The 15,005-nt window shown below is 39.5% G+C and overlaps 1 protein-coding gene across 2 annotated transcripts in view; it reads right to left on the bottom strand.

The window, feature by feature from the left end:
* EXOC4 (exocyst complex component 4) overlaps positions 1-15,005 on the bottom strand; it is an 849,353-nt gene that overhangs the window by 602,848 nt on the left and 231,500 nt on the right. Inside the window, exon 10 of one of the 2 annotated variants that reach the window (XM_053608804.1) lies at positions 1,631-3,290. The exons of the other annotated variant lie outside the window; for it this stretch is intronic. Coding sequence (XP_053464779.1) covers positions 3,226-3,290 — 65 coding nt within the window. The 3' untranslated portion in view covers positions 1,631-3,225. Of the gene's footprint in view, positions 1-1,630; positions 3,291-15,005 lie in introns of those variants that run through there. 2 annotated transcript variants of the gene reach the window in all.

The raw sequence follows: 15,005 nt of genomic DNA, 5'->3' as shown, positions 1-15,005 counted from the left end.
ACCAATTACACTGATGACAGAATACACTTTGTTTTCCAGCAGGTCTGGGGTGGCCTTCCTCTCATCTCAATCACCTAAGCTTGACAAGGTCGCCTAACAATAAGGGGTAATCTACGGTTTGACATAACTCACGACCAAACTGTGTCTCAAATGATTTTAAACAAAAATAGATTCTCAAAATAGCAAACCAACATTTAGAAAAGGCAGCTTCCTTTTCTAGCAAAAGAATTTTTGGCCTCTCTCAAATGCATATAAACATTCTAAATATTTGGTCAGCCACTGTATATCAAAAAGAAATTTATGAGAAAGACTGAATAATAACTGATAATGAAGGAACCATAAATATTGCTGTGCTTCTAAAACATACTCTAAGCAAATATTTACAATAGATATTCTGCATAGCAAACAGGCCACTAAAGAACCAGTCCTCTGAGGTTCTTGCATTTTCAGATTTTTTTATTCTCCTCCTCCTTTTAACTCTCCGTTGCCTTAACAGCAATCTCAGCATCAAAACCAAAATACTTTTTTTTTTTAACATATAATTTCACACTCCCCCACTCCTGCTTTGCTGTCAAGTGTCTGACCCTGGTTTGATAATCTCATTTCCTGAGAATCAAAAAGCTGGAAATTTAAGCTTCCTAGAGTGTTAATTGCGGCCCTGCTCCACTGCTAATCAAAAAATTGGATGTTTTGCATGAAAATGCTTCTTTAATTAATTCTCAGTCATAAATCGTGCTGGTTTTAATAACCCCTCCTTGATTGGATAGCCTTTGAAGAGACAGTGCAGCTAATCTGCTAAACTAGAAAAAACACACGCAGAGGAAATAATAAGTGGGCTTACAAGGCATGAACTAGATGACGGCATTAATGCTGTCAAGCCAGAAAAGTGAGTCTCATTCTCTGGTCTTCCACACCTCACTCTGTACCCCAGTAACATAAACCATGAAACTAGGAATCATGAACAAAAGCAACTATCAAAGAAGTCGCGCAAGAAAATTCAAATCTTTTCACTCTCCCTCCACAAAACAGTTTTTCCTATTATTTCATGAAAGAAGTTTCCCTCGACGTCTCTTTTCCCTAGAAATCACAGATCCAGCAATGTCCACTTGTCACACTGTCTATCTTAATAACCCTAGCTTCGTGCTTCCCCCCTTCCCTCTGCTTCTGACTGACAATATATTATCATACACATCTCTAAGAGGTGCTGAACTGAATTTTCATTATCCAAAATGTCAAGATTTGTTTTTGTCATCAGAGAACACAGCTGGTCTACACCAGCAGCCCTTTGATTAATTCAAATAGAACAAGTCACCTATACATAACTTCATTTTCCCTAGACCAGGCCCTGCATTCTGCAAGTTTTAATTTACAGCTTGTCAGTTTAAGATACCATTTGCTGCCAAGGTGGCACTCAAGGAAAAATAGAAATTCTTAATTAGTAGCACTTGCATTAGCCCTATGATTACTAATAAAGCAACAATTCTGAATTTTTAGCTTCGGAGGAGGGCTTATTCAGAACTTACAAACTTTCAGAAGATGCTAGAATCATATACATAATGAGTATTTTTAATCAGCACTATCTTAATATGTAAATTACACACACACAGTTATCTTATTGAATTTACTTGTATTTTCTCTAAGAAAAACTTCATGGAGGTACACATAAATTATTCAAAAAGAAATGACAGAGAATAAAAGGTCTAGATTAATTATCACAAGAGACAAACATTCTCAGGTTGATTTTAACTTGTACAAAAAAGACCCAAATCCACAACTGTATGACCTCCCACATCAGTTTAAAATTTTTTAAAATGGACAAGCCATTGTGATGAAGTAATGCTGTACACCCAATAGAATATTTGAAATTAAAAAGACGAACAATACCAAGTGCTGGTGAACACTGCTAGTAGGAATATAAAATGATGCATTCAATTTTAGAAAATTGGGAATTTCTTTAAAAGTTAAACATACATTAACCATATGGTCCAGCAATTTCACCTCTATGTATTCCCAAGGAAAGTGAAAATATATGTCCCACACAAAGACTCCTACACAAATGTTCACAGCAGCATTATTCATGATAATGTAAAACAAGCCAAATGCATACCAAGCACTGGGAGCATAAACAGTTTGTGGTATATCCTTACCACAGAGTACTACTCAGTAACCAAACAAAAAACTACTGAATGTTTGCAACAATATGGATGTCAAAAATCACTGTGGAGTGAAAGAAACCAGTCATAAAATTGCATGTTGTATAATTCCAGCCATATAAAGTTCTAGAAACTACAAGGTATTCTATCTTATCTCCTGTGATATGAAGGATTTCACCAGTTACCTAAGGCCTAAAGTAGAAGGAGAAATAGACTAAAAAGGGTACAAGAAAATTTGGGCTGATGAAAATGCTCCATGTCTTAATGGTGACGTTATTTTCATAGTTGTCTATATCTACCAAAACTCATAAAATTATTCTTTTTAAATAAATATGGCTTACTGTATACAAATTATCTCAATAAAGTAGAAACTGAACAAGCCATTTGAAATGTAAATCACTTTGCAAAATCCTCTGTAATAAAACTCTATTATGGAATGACTTTGTCATTTGATTAGTGATGCTGAAGATCAAGATGGTTTTAAAGAGAAATGGTCATGTACACGATGGCCACAGATACTTATCTATGGAGCGGATATGAGCCAGGAAGAGCAACTCACTAAAAAGTTGCCCAGTGCAGCCCCCGTAGTCAGCAGTGTATGTAAATCCCACCTAACCTCTCAGGGGGGTGCCACTCAACATTATAAGACTGGATGATCACTGTGGTGAACAGATTTTCTAAACACTCCAAAAGGACTTCTTTGAAGAAGAAAACAAAGGGAAAAAAAGTTTCTAGGAATAGATAATTCTGGAAGATACTACTTGAATGTATTTATCCATTAACATGCCTATTCATTCATTAAAAATAACAACATTTGTTGTGTGCCTCGTATATGTGTAGAATGATTCTAGGTGTTGGAGATAAAATAACAGTTGTTAACATTTCCTTAGTACTTAACATGTGCCAGGCATAGTTCTAAACATGTTACACGTATCAACTCATTTTATCTCCTTTGTGCCCTATGAGGTTAAGCATATAAATGAAAGTAACACACAGATGACACAGTGACACACAGTTTGCCCAAAGTCACCCAGGTAATAAGCTGGACTTCTAGAGAACACGCTCTGAAGCTCTAACTAGTCCCAAGACTCTGATCTGAGCAACGGAGAGGAAGCAAGTGGCTGAGAATCCAGGAACCTGGAATGAGAAAAAATTGATTAAGTGACAAAATAACTGAGCAAATTTTTAAGAACAATGGACGGTAGTTTGGCTTTAATAATAAAAATACAGGATACATCAAAAAAAATTGAAGAATTTACATTCTTTAGATACCAACTGGGTGCTAAAACTAATAAATCAAAGCCTGGAAAGAAGAATGTATTATTTATAATTCAAAACTAAGAGGAAGAGAAATAGAAGAAAACCGTAACTCTAATATGCTGAACTTAGGAAGAGGAATGGGTAGAGGTGATTGCAAACTGCTAAAAACATTAAACTTGAAGAAGATAATAGATTAGACTGTGCAGTAGAAGTCTTTTGGGATAGATTAGATTACATGGATCTAAATAAAACTAAGAAACATAAAAATGTATGTTTAAAACATTATCTTCAAAAAAAAATGCTATCTTTCCCCTAACACACCATAAAAAAATACTCTTCTTTTTCTATTTTCTGTCTTAACAAATTACATCATTCTCTACGCTAGTTACCAGCTTAGAAAACTGAGAATCAGCCAAACTGCATACCTCTTGCTGAAGCCCTGCACAGAATGAGTCATCAAGTCCAACTGATTCTACCTGCAAATTAGGCTCTGGCTCTCTTCCGACCTCTGCTAAAAAGATGGCATAATCTCCAGGAGAACTCACCTGAAATAACACACAACTTGACCCCTTGCCTCCATGCTCACTGCACTCAATTCATTCTCCATCAGAAACCACTTTCTAAAATGTAGGGTTGACTGTGTCATGCTTCTGTTGTAAACCCTTAGAGGACATGTGTCACCCACAGGCCAAAAACAAAACCCCTGTCTGACTTAGGTCCAATTTCCCCACATGCTTTATGCTTAACCACAAAAACACCTACAATTTCACAAAACTCACACAAAGCTGTGTTTATTTACATCTTCTCCCCACTTGCATTGAGTTTGCTTCACGGGGTCAGTTAATTCATCTTGCCAGTTCCATGTAAGGATTTCTCCTTTGCAGTATCTTCTGTGACTCCCCCTAAAAATGTTAAGTGTTTTCTCCTCCACACTCTCCAAAGTACTTATATATTCATTAACACTGTTAACTGTTTGCATGCCTTGACTACATCGCACCTGTCCTTACGGAGGAGATGTTCCAGGGGCAGGGCCCAGAATACAGTCGGCCTAGAACAACTGACTGTACATTATTTCCCCAGTGTGTCAGCTGATAGAACTGAGAACTAAGCAGGGTAAGCGTCAACTTCATTATACAGATGAACTCTCTAGAGCTCAGAAAGGTAAAGTGACTTGTCTAGTAAAACTAGGATAAGTAATAGGTGCTTCTTCCACCAGACTGCAACACTCCCCCAAGTTACTCCAGACCCAAACACAGCCGCACCAGCATTCAACATCTGAACACCACTAACCAACTGAACAGGGATATGTAAATTAGTTAGCTGGTGCTAAAATCAGACATTAATGTGCAAACAAACAGGGACTTATTTGAGCTAAGTGGGCATGAATATGCAAATTACTGGCTGCAATTCAGTAGATGTCATCACAATTCTAGGAATGAACATCCTATATTATGACTATTACAATATTCATGGAGCATTCATACATACCATCATATATTACTGTAATATGGGCTTTTCCAGTTTTAAATTGTGGGGAAGCCAAAAGTAACTCGATGCATATTTTCATCCACACCACAATTATAAGCTGGAAATCAGATGTGAGCATACAGAGCTCTGCAATTTCCACACAGAACTACGCTGCCATCACCATCACTGAAGTTCAAGCTGAACATTCTATTTTTAACTCAAGGTATTTTAGAAATCGATTGGGCTGGTCCTTCGTGATTTGGGTGCTGCCAATATTTCCAGCCTCATCTCCTATGTGCAGTCTGATATGATGTACTATAATATTTAAAACAGTCATTGTTAAATTTTCTTTTTTTTAATTTTTAGAGACAGAGTCTTACTTTATTGCCCTCAGTAGAGTGCCATGGTGTCACAGCTCACAGCAAACGTCAGCTCTTCGGCTTAGGCAATTCTCTTGCCTCAGCCTCCTGAGTAGCTAGGACTACAGGTGCCCACCACAATGCCTGGATATTTTTTTGTTGCAGTTTGGCCAGGGTCAGGTTCGAACCCACCACCCTCTGTATATGGGGTGCTGGCGCCCTACTCACAGGCACTGCCCTTTCATGTAAAATTTTTAATAATAAAGTTGCATGGATATAACACTTGATCCTGACTTAGAAAAACCAGCATGGGATTACATTTAACTTTTGCTCAGTAATGATCTTACTTCCCTATTATCATCAGTGCACTACTGGGTTTTATCAATTCTTAATCTCTTAATTGTTAAGGATGGACCTTGGCCAAAGCCATTCACAATGGCTTTGGTGAACTTTCTAACACCTCTGGATCCTAGCAGGAACAAACTGCAATTAGCAGAGGTCTGTCTGTATGTATGAACTGAGTTCTTTAAGTAATGGAAAAGGCTATATCCATTTCAGATTCTGAAATTCTTATTATGAGAAAACAGTACTCTCACATTTAATACATTTATGCACAAAGCATCCAGTGCCTGAAATGCCTACCTCTTCTTTATCCAAAGAGCTTCTCTTCATCCTTCATAACTGAGTGGAAGCCTTAAATACTCACGGAAGGCTTCCTGATTTTTCCAGGGATGTATACACACCCTAATTATATGTTGTGCCCAATCCCATCAGAGTGTGTATCATAATGCTACAATCATTTTGCATGTTGAATTAATTAGGATTTAAGTAGGGCTGCAAGTAACAGAAAACCAAAACACTTGTAACTTAACAAGTCAGAGTTTATCCTCTCATATACGGGGGCGGCACAGCAGCTCTTACCCAGGGGTCGTCAGAGGCGTGGCGCTGCACAGGGCCGGAGACCACGCTCCTCCTAGCCTGTTGCTCCGCCCTCCCTGCAGTGCTGTCTCACCTACACGTCTAAGATGCTCGCCACCACACTTCCTTCACACACGTGCAGGGCCCGCTCCTTCCCTTACAGCATGACCTGCAGTTACACACGTTACGTTTACTCACTATACTTGCCAGAATAAAATTATATGTCCATGATGGCTGCAAGGAAAATTTAGAAATGTTAATATTTTGGGTGGACATATGATCGTCTAAAAACCAGGGGAATGTGAAGAAAGAGGAAAGGGAGCACGGATATTGGAAGGCAGGTGCCAGCCTGGGTGACACATTTGAAGTCCCTTTCTTTTCTTTTGTCCTTCAAAGGCAAAGTGTGGCTCGCTTCATTATTGTATCCCAAGGGCCTAGCCGAGTGTCCACCACAAGTAAACATACAATAACTCTATGTGAGATCAATAAACAGAACGTTTTAGAAAACATACAGGCAATAAAAGTAATAGCTGCTGACTGGGATTAATGCCAGGTGTCTGATATCCCAGGCGGAGGATGGAGAAGGCAGGTTGGGAAGGAACTCTCCTGATCCCAAGTTGCCTTTTCATTAACTACAAAAGGTTCGGTACTAACTGGTTCAGGGAGAGTCCCCAGCTTGGGCATGGGCCGGGAGTTTCAGTGGGATGGTGCAGGCCAGAGGACAGTGCTGCTGTCACAGAAAACTCAGAACTCGGTCCAGATTTCTAAACGGGAACATTAAACCACATAAACGGTTTTACCTCTGGAGGCTTAAGAGACTTTTTAAAACAATATTTACTCTTAATAAAATGTATAATATGTATACAATAGTGTATATGACATTTGTACAGTTTTTTAAAGAATAGAACAACAGTATTCCAAACTTAGCTAAAAAAAAAAAGAACAACCCTATTATCTTTAAAGCCCTGGGTGCTCCTCTCAGCGGATCTCCTCCTCCATCCTCTCCAAAGGTGATCTTTTTCCCGAGTTTTTATTTTCCTTTTTTTGGAGGGAGGAGGACAAGTTCTCACTCTGTTACCCATGCTGGAGTGCATGGCATGATGATAGCTCACTGTGACCTTGAACTCCCAGGCTCATACAATCCTCTCAGCTTAGCCTCCAGAGTAGCTGGGACTATAGGCTGACATTGTCATGTCCAGATGTTTTAATTTTTTTATAGAAATGGGACTCTTGCTATAGTGGCCAGGCTGCTCTCAAAATCTTAGCCTCAAGTAGTCCTCCTAGGGTAGTGGGCTTTACAAGCGTGAGCCACTATCCCTAGCCATGAGTTCTATATTCATGATCCTCTCCCTCACCGTTTTCACATTTTTATCACACTAGAATGTATGCCTAAAAGATACACTATTCAGTCCTGCAACTTCTGACCTTCATGCAAATGAAATTAGATTTTTATCTATCTGTGTATCTTACGTGACTGCTTTTGAGATTCACTCAAATCAGCCTATGGCGCAATGCATTTGTCTTCATGGCCAGGCACTATTTGACCGTACGGCTCTACCACATATCCATCCTCGGGTCTCTGGGCACGTGGGCTGTTTCTAGGTTTTTGCTATTAAAACAACGTTGTCGGGCGGCGCCTGTGGCTCAGTCGGTAGGGCGCCGGCCCCATATACCGAGGGTGGCGGGTTCAAACCCAGCCCCGGCCAAACTGCAACCAAAAAATAGCCGGGCGTTGTGGCAGGCACCTGTAGTCCCAGCTACTCGGGAGGCTGAGGCAAGAGAATCGCGTAAGCCCAGGAGTTGGAGGTTGCTGTGAGCTGCGTGAGGCCACGGCACTCTACGAGGGCCACAAAGTAAGACTCTGTCTCTACAAAAAAAAAAAAAAACAACGTTGTCATGAATATTCTTCTCAATAGGTTCTGCCTTGCACAGTTGAGGTCTTAACACACTAAATATCTGTTTTCCTAAATGACATCAGATACAAATTTCTTTCCTTTCTAATATGGATAATTACCTCACCATCCTTTATTGACTAATCTGTGCTTTTCCAGCAACCAGAACATCATGCCTTTCCCATGTCAAATTCCCATATGTGCAGGGCTCTACTTCAGAGTCTTGAGAGTTTTATAACAGGGCTGCGGGTGTCCACACAGAGCAAGGGAAATGGGCCGATGCAGTGAGGGTCCTAGGGAAGTGGGCTCTGAACCTCAGCGCTGCTTCCCAAACCATCTCCACTCTGATCTGTTCTGTATCCTGAACTGTAAACAAACAGAAACGGGTTCTATGCCTAAAAAGTGAGTTAGAAAGTACTCGAGTAGGAGATCTAAAGCACTTTCTAGCTCTAAAATCTGGTTTTCTTAATTTTCTAGACCTCATGGAACATGCGTGTTTACATCAGCTTCTTTTGAATTTTTGAAAATTCACCCCTTGAGATAGGATAATTTCTACGAATGCTATCAATATTCCTGAAAGGATCTAAACTTCATTTTAAAAATATAAAATTACCTTATAAGTTGTACCATATTGGAACAATGATGAAGTCATTATTTTGCACTCCTGTCACTTACTAATAATTACTTTCTTCATTGTACACCATAAATATTTGTTTTCTTTATATTCTAATAAAGCTTAACTCAGAAGTAGAGTTGCCAAGAACATAGTTTCCTATGGGCTTAAATCAAGTCTAGGAAAATGAGTAAAAGCTATTACCTTTACCTCATGAACAAAAAAAAAAAAAAGAAAGAAAGTGAAACAAATGATGAAAAATATGAGAAATAAAGTAACTTTTAAAATTTACTGTTGCATCATTTTAGAAAATTTTGTTATTTTTTCAGACTTTTTTAATAAAAACCTTATAACTGAAGTATAATATAGACATACAGAAATGTATTGTACCACTTTTAGAACTCAAAACCCTTCTATTTCATAACAGCTTTGCCTCTTTCTGATATCTATATGAATGAATAAACAAATAGAGGGTCAGGCACAGGGGGTCACAACTGTGAGTCCCAGAACTTTGGGAGGCTGAGGCAAGATGATTGCTTGAAGCTAAGAGTTCAAGATGAGCCTGGGTGACAAAAGCGACCCCATCTCTTCAAAAACTTTAAAATATTAGCTGGGCGTGGTGACATGCACCTGGAGTCCCGGCTACTTGGGAGGCTGCGGCAGGAGGACTGACTGAACCCAGGCACCTCAGGTTGTAGAGAGCTATGACCATGCCACTATATATACTCCAGTCTGAGCAACACAGCAAGACATTCTCTCTAATTAGTAAAGAAATAAATAAGTACAAGGGAATTTTTTGAGAAATAAGGTTGCCATCAAACAGTTTAAGGTGATGACCAAGTACCATATCCCGAGAGTGAGGCTCTTAGGCTTCTCTTAGTAATGGACTTTGTAATGCTATTTTGTACCCTCCAGACCCACTTTCTCATGAACTCCAGGCTCCTCCATATGGTTCAACTCCAGTGATTTGTCCACTGACTAGAAAAGAGATTCTATCAACTTGAATTGTTCACAAAATAAATCCATTTAATATAAACTAAATCTATGACTAAAAAATATTAAATAAAATATTTTTCTACATCACGTAAAGGCCAAGAAGTGGTACGCGGAACAATCTTGGCATAAGAATATTTTTATTTCCTAAATGACTTGAAATAATCCATTAAGTCTGTTCATGATCTGCAGAGCGTATATTTATTACTTATAACTTCTTAGGAACAGTTAAAGAAATTAGAACTCAAAATTCTATTATAATTTTATTATAAGACGAATCTTACATATAAGTTAAGATCATTCTTTTAGAAAAGCAAGAATACAAACACAGAGAGAAGAAGAATCAGTCTTTATAGGCTAAAACAGAATAAGCTAAAGGAAGAATATGAACACACACAGAGAAGAGGAATCAGTTTTAGAGGCTAAAACAAAAGACGTAATTATGAAAACTTAAAGTTATTGAGAAATAATTATATGCAATTTTATTAAGAAAAAATATTTTTTTCATGTTCCTTGCATATTGTGATACAGTTATTAACAAAGTCATTAAGCACAATTTTAAAAGCTACAAGGAAATTTAATCAAATTTAGGGAATAAAGCTTTACCAGTACTTCTTATCTTTCAGGCTGTGGAACAAATGTGTGGTATGAGTGTTAAACTGCCGGACCAACCAGTGTACCTCACGTCAGCCAAACTGTCACTGAAAGCCGTGTGTAAGTGACACCTTGCTCTCAGTGCTCTCTTCAGACAACAACTTGCCATTGTAAATCCTTTTGTAGAAAAGGATAATCAACCAGCAGTTAATCTATCTTAAATATGGTTTTGCCTTAAGGCAAGGCTCCTCCACATAGATTAATTACATACAATATCATTAACTATTCACAGCCCCACTCACCAATTATCCATTAGAGAAAAAAATGCAGAGAATTCGGGTCAGGTCAGTGTAAGAGCCCAGTACTCACCAGCACTTCCATATTTACTACATAAAGCAGATCATCTCAAAGAAGGCAATTCTCCAGTGGTTAGAGCTTTACAGAGTAGTTTAATGTCAGAGCTATAGAAATGCCACTCATTAAACTAATGGGAATAAAAATGGCACTCTACAGTGTCGTTGAGGACAAACAGGAGTAGTAAGTAGCTCCAAGACAGAAGAAAAATTATAATCAAAACTGAGTATATATTTCCACTTGAATCAATGGCAATTAATGTACTCTATCCATTCATAAGTTTTATGATCTTTAAAAGCCAAGGAAGACAGAGCACAAGACTTGTACTCTATTAAAATGTCCACCAAAGATTCTAAGATTAAGTAGGCTTGTACCTACCACCGAGGAGATACTAAGGACAGGGTCCTCCTCCATCGCATATTCCAAGCCAAGCACTATCCTAGCCCTGGTATGCATCGACGAATAAGCCTTGCCTTCTGGATCGAGGAAGTGTAGAAAACTAACGAGTTAAATGAGCAAGACATACACATATTAAGTATTATAAGGAAACATTTTTTAAACATTGTGATAAACAATTGTAATATGGGAGAGGATGCCAGAAGAGGTCAGCAAACAATAATGAGATCGTTCATTTTGGTCATGAATGGCAGTCTTTTGATTTTGTTTAACCCTTATGAGATAATGTGCTCATCAATTATCTATTCTCCTGAAGAATTAGTCATTGAACCTGAGAAGCTACATGCAAGCTAAATGTTCATTAAGACGTGCATCTTACTTCACCTACAATGCTGCCGTCTAAGCAGCACAATGAGCAGCAGAGAGGCTGATAACAACAGGGAGCCAATGATTAACGTAGACACACACACTAGCTAGATTTCCACCTGTTATCTCACAGACTTTGAACTAGCACCCCCATCTCTTCAACCCAATTGCCAACGCGGACTATATAATGAACCATCTGTACTGTAACAGAGCCAATTGAGATGGGTTGATAATACCAAAGAAATCTCATCTTTTTTCATTCTTTTATCCCCTGTGTGTTGTTAGACTTAGTAAGATTTTTAATTGCATGATAAATTGAAAATGTTGGCAGGAGCTAACTTTGGTATGATATGAGCTTTTTAATATTCTTTGATGCTGTTTCTGATGGATTTCTTTGTCGCTCTCCTGCAACAGAAGGAAAAGTTGACCTATGAACCAAACCACTGGGAATCAAAGCCTACAGCAATGTGGCATTAACAGAAGAGACAAAAATCTTCTGCCAGTCTCCTACGATTTCATTGATCCATTCAATGATGCCTTTCCAAGGACAAGCTGGAATGCAGATCGCACTGTGGTCCTTGGACTAGTCAGATTAATGGAATAACTAAAAAAGATGGCCATTTTTAATGGAAGAGGGGTATAATTTTTCTCCTCTTTTTTCCTGCTGAAAGTTAAAAGCATTCATCAGGGAAACTTTTGCTTCTGCATGAAATACCATCAAACTTTTACAATAACTGGTCAGCGCCTCCATTCTCTCACCAAGTGTGTGAGAGGTCAGCTCATCTGAAGTATTTTTTAATGATTATTATGTGTTTGCTAACTACTACTTTTTTTATCCGCAGAGAAACTCCTCGTATCTTACTGAACACTAGTAAGTCCAATAGACTTGGATCTGAACGTCCCATATTTCAATTAACTTTTTGAAAGATGGGAAAATTCCTAGTCAGATTACTGTGATTCCTCCATTAACCCTCCTTACAGAATAAAAATTTTCAGTCACTTAGTTGGATTCTAAAATGTTTTTCAATTATATGCAGCAGTTTTGTCCTGGGCCAGACAGCTCAAGGGCAATGTTTCTACTTAATAAAGCTTATAACTGCAGAGAACAAAAACATATGCATAGCCTCTACTCTGCCTTGAAAGTAAAATCTAAGGGAAACCTGGGAAGCTGATGATGGCTGCCAGTGGCTCCATCTCCTTCCAGGGCCCTGCCGACCTCCCAACGGAGATCCCTGTGCTGTTTTAGATCTTAACTGTCCTCACTCCAGCTGTCATCAAGGCTGCAGCATTTACTGATCATGTACTGTACCAACACTGTGCAAGGCACAGCGAATAAAACACTCACGGAGCTTAGACAAGGGAACATGGACCCACCACACAGTACGGGCAGTACAAGAAAGGCAACACTAAAGGAAGGGTGGTGACAGACAGCAGGGGCCAAAACCCCAGAGGGTGTGAGAGAGAGAGAGAGAGAGAGAGAGAGAGAGAGAGACAGGCGGGGGAGAGGAGGGGCCAGCCGGGAAGCTCACCAGAATACCTGACAACTACATTTCACTCGAAAGGCTGAGCAGGATTGCATCACACAAAGATGACAGAAAGGACAAACAAAATAAACGGAATCTGTGCCTAAACTCTGAAGTCCCAGTGCAATGCTAGAAAGTCTAATACTTAAGAAGAAATGACCAGGCTTGGTGGCTCATGCCCATAATCCTCTCACTCTGAGCAGCCAAGGCAGGTGGGTTGCTTGAGCTAAAGAGTTCAAAACCACCCTGAGCAAGAGCGAGACCCTGTCTCTTAACAAAAAAATAAATAATAATAATAACAACTAGCCAGGTATTGTGGTAGGCACCTGTAGTCCCAGCTACTCAGGAGGCTGACGCAAGAGAATCACTTCAACCCAAGAGTTGGAGGTTGCTGTGAGCTGTGATGCCACAGCACTCTACCCAGGGTAACAAAGTGAGACTCTGCCTCAAAAAAAAAGAAAGAAGAAAGACAGAATGTTCACTGTACATCAGAGGCTTTTTAAAATGCCGTTCGTAGCTTAATTCACCTGACTTTCACAAAAGCCTCGTGGAGTAGGATCTCTTATTTTTATCCCCATTTAGAGAAAAGGAAAAAGAGGCACAGGGTTATACAAATCTCCCAAGGTTACAAAGCCAGTGACGGGGAGCCAGCCTTTTAAATGCAGGCAGTCTGGGCCCAGAGCCCTCTACCTGCATTGCCTCACTCTACTGTCTCTCAAGAGATTGTAGACCACTGAGCAAGCGGGGACTAAAAATCGTTCCCCTGGCCACAGCACAGAGTGCTCACCATTCTTACTGGCTAACAAAACACAAAGACTCTGCTGTTAGGTGTTTACCCTTGTTGACTAATGATGCTTGAATTCGAGTGAGTGACAAGTTGCAGTGCTGGCCTATTGATCATGTGCTCTAGCTTTTCACCCTAAAGTGCCAAGGGAAAGGCTTCATTGTGGGGCCAGATGTCGATACTCGAGGAAGCTGTGCACGTGTGGGGACGTGGGTATAAAGGAATTTTTTGTACTTTCTGCTCAATTTCACTGTGAACTTAACACTGGTCAAAAAAAAATAATAATATTAATCTTTATTTATTTTTAAAAAATAATCAGAATTCAACCTAAAGTAGAAGAAAAGAAGGCTTTGCCATCAGTGAAGAAATTTATGTTCTATACTCCAGGACAGTAGGAGAGAAATTATAGAGGCGCCTTTAAGTCAACTCTATAGAGAAATTAAAATGAGCACACTGTGAACGCAGAAGATATTCTAGCCCTAGATAATCTGCTACACTCCTCAGTAGCAGTTCAAGTACAATTCTGGCTCCTACAAGATTCTGCTTCCATATTTCCTTCCACTCTTTGCAGCCCACTGTATTCTTTTGGTAGGTAGCAGCCGGCTAGAACAGGATGGCGGAGAGGGGGCACCCTCCTCCTCCTCTCTTGTCTGACCACAGAGTGGGCCACCCCTTCATTTGTTCCAATTACAACCATTCTCTGTACTCCTATACATCAGGAATCCGAGATGCATATCACACATTCTCCGGAATGTATGATAATGCTTTAATATGAAATAAAATGTCAGTAGGCTAATCTCCTTTACCTAATATCCTAAACATATTTCTAGGCTTGTACTACTTACCACATCTATGGGCTTTGGAACTATTACTGACACAAATATAAGAGAGTGTAACAATCTTTAGAAAACCCAACAGGTTAATAGATTACTAACAAAGGTGAAGATAGGTCTGACTAGGCAATAGTCTAAATCCAGAAAGGCTGATGTTTTGATGTGGAACTCTGAGTCTTAAAAACTAAACATTTGAGGGCAGCGCCTGTGGCTCAGTCGGTAAGGCGCCGGCCCCATATACCAAGGGTGGCGGGTTCAAACCCAGCCCCAGCCAAACTGCAACCAAAAAATAGCCGGGCGTTGTGACGGGCACCTGTAGTCCCAGCTACTCGGGGGGCTGAGGCAAGAGAATCGCTTAAGCCCAGGAGTTGGAGGTTGCTGTGAGCTGTGTGAGGCCACGGCACTCTACGGAGGGCCATAAAGTGAGACTCTGTCTCTACAAAAAAAAAAAAACTAAACATTTGATTGCATGGACTAGTCACTGCAAAATGCTCCAAATG

Source organism: Nycticebus coucang, chromosome 11 (assembly GCF_027406575.1).
Source record: "Nycticebus coucang isolate mNycCou1 chromosome 11, mNycCou1.pri, whole genome shotgun sequence".
Lineage (NCBI taxonomy): Eukaryota > Metazoa > Chordata > Mammalia > Primates > Lorisidae > Nycticebus > Nycticebus coucang.
The sequence above is the reverse complement of the archived record's forward strand: the minus strand, read 5'-3'. Positions and strand labels throughout refer to the sequence as shown.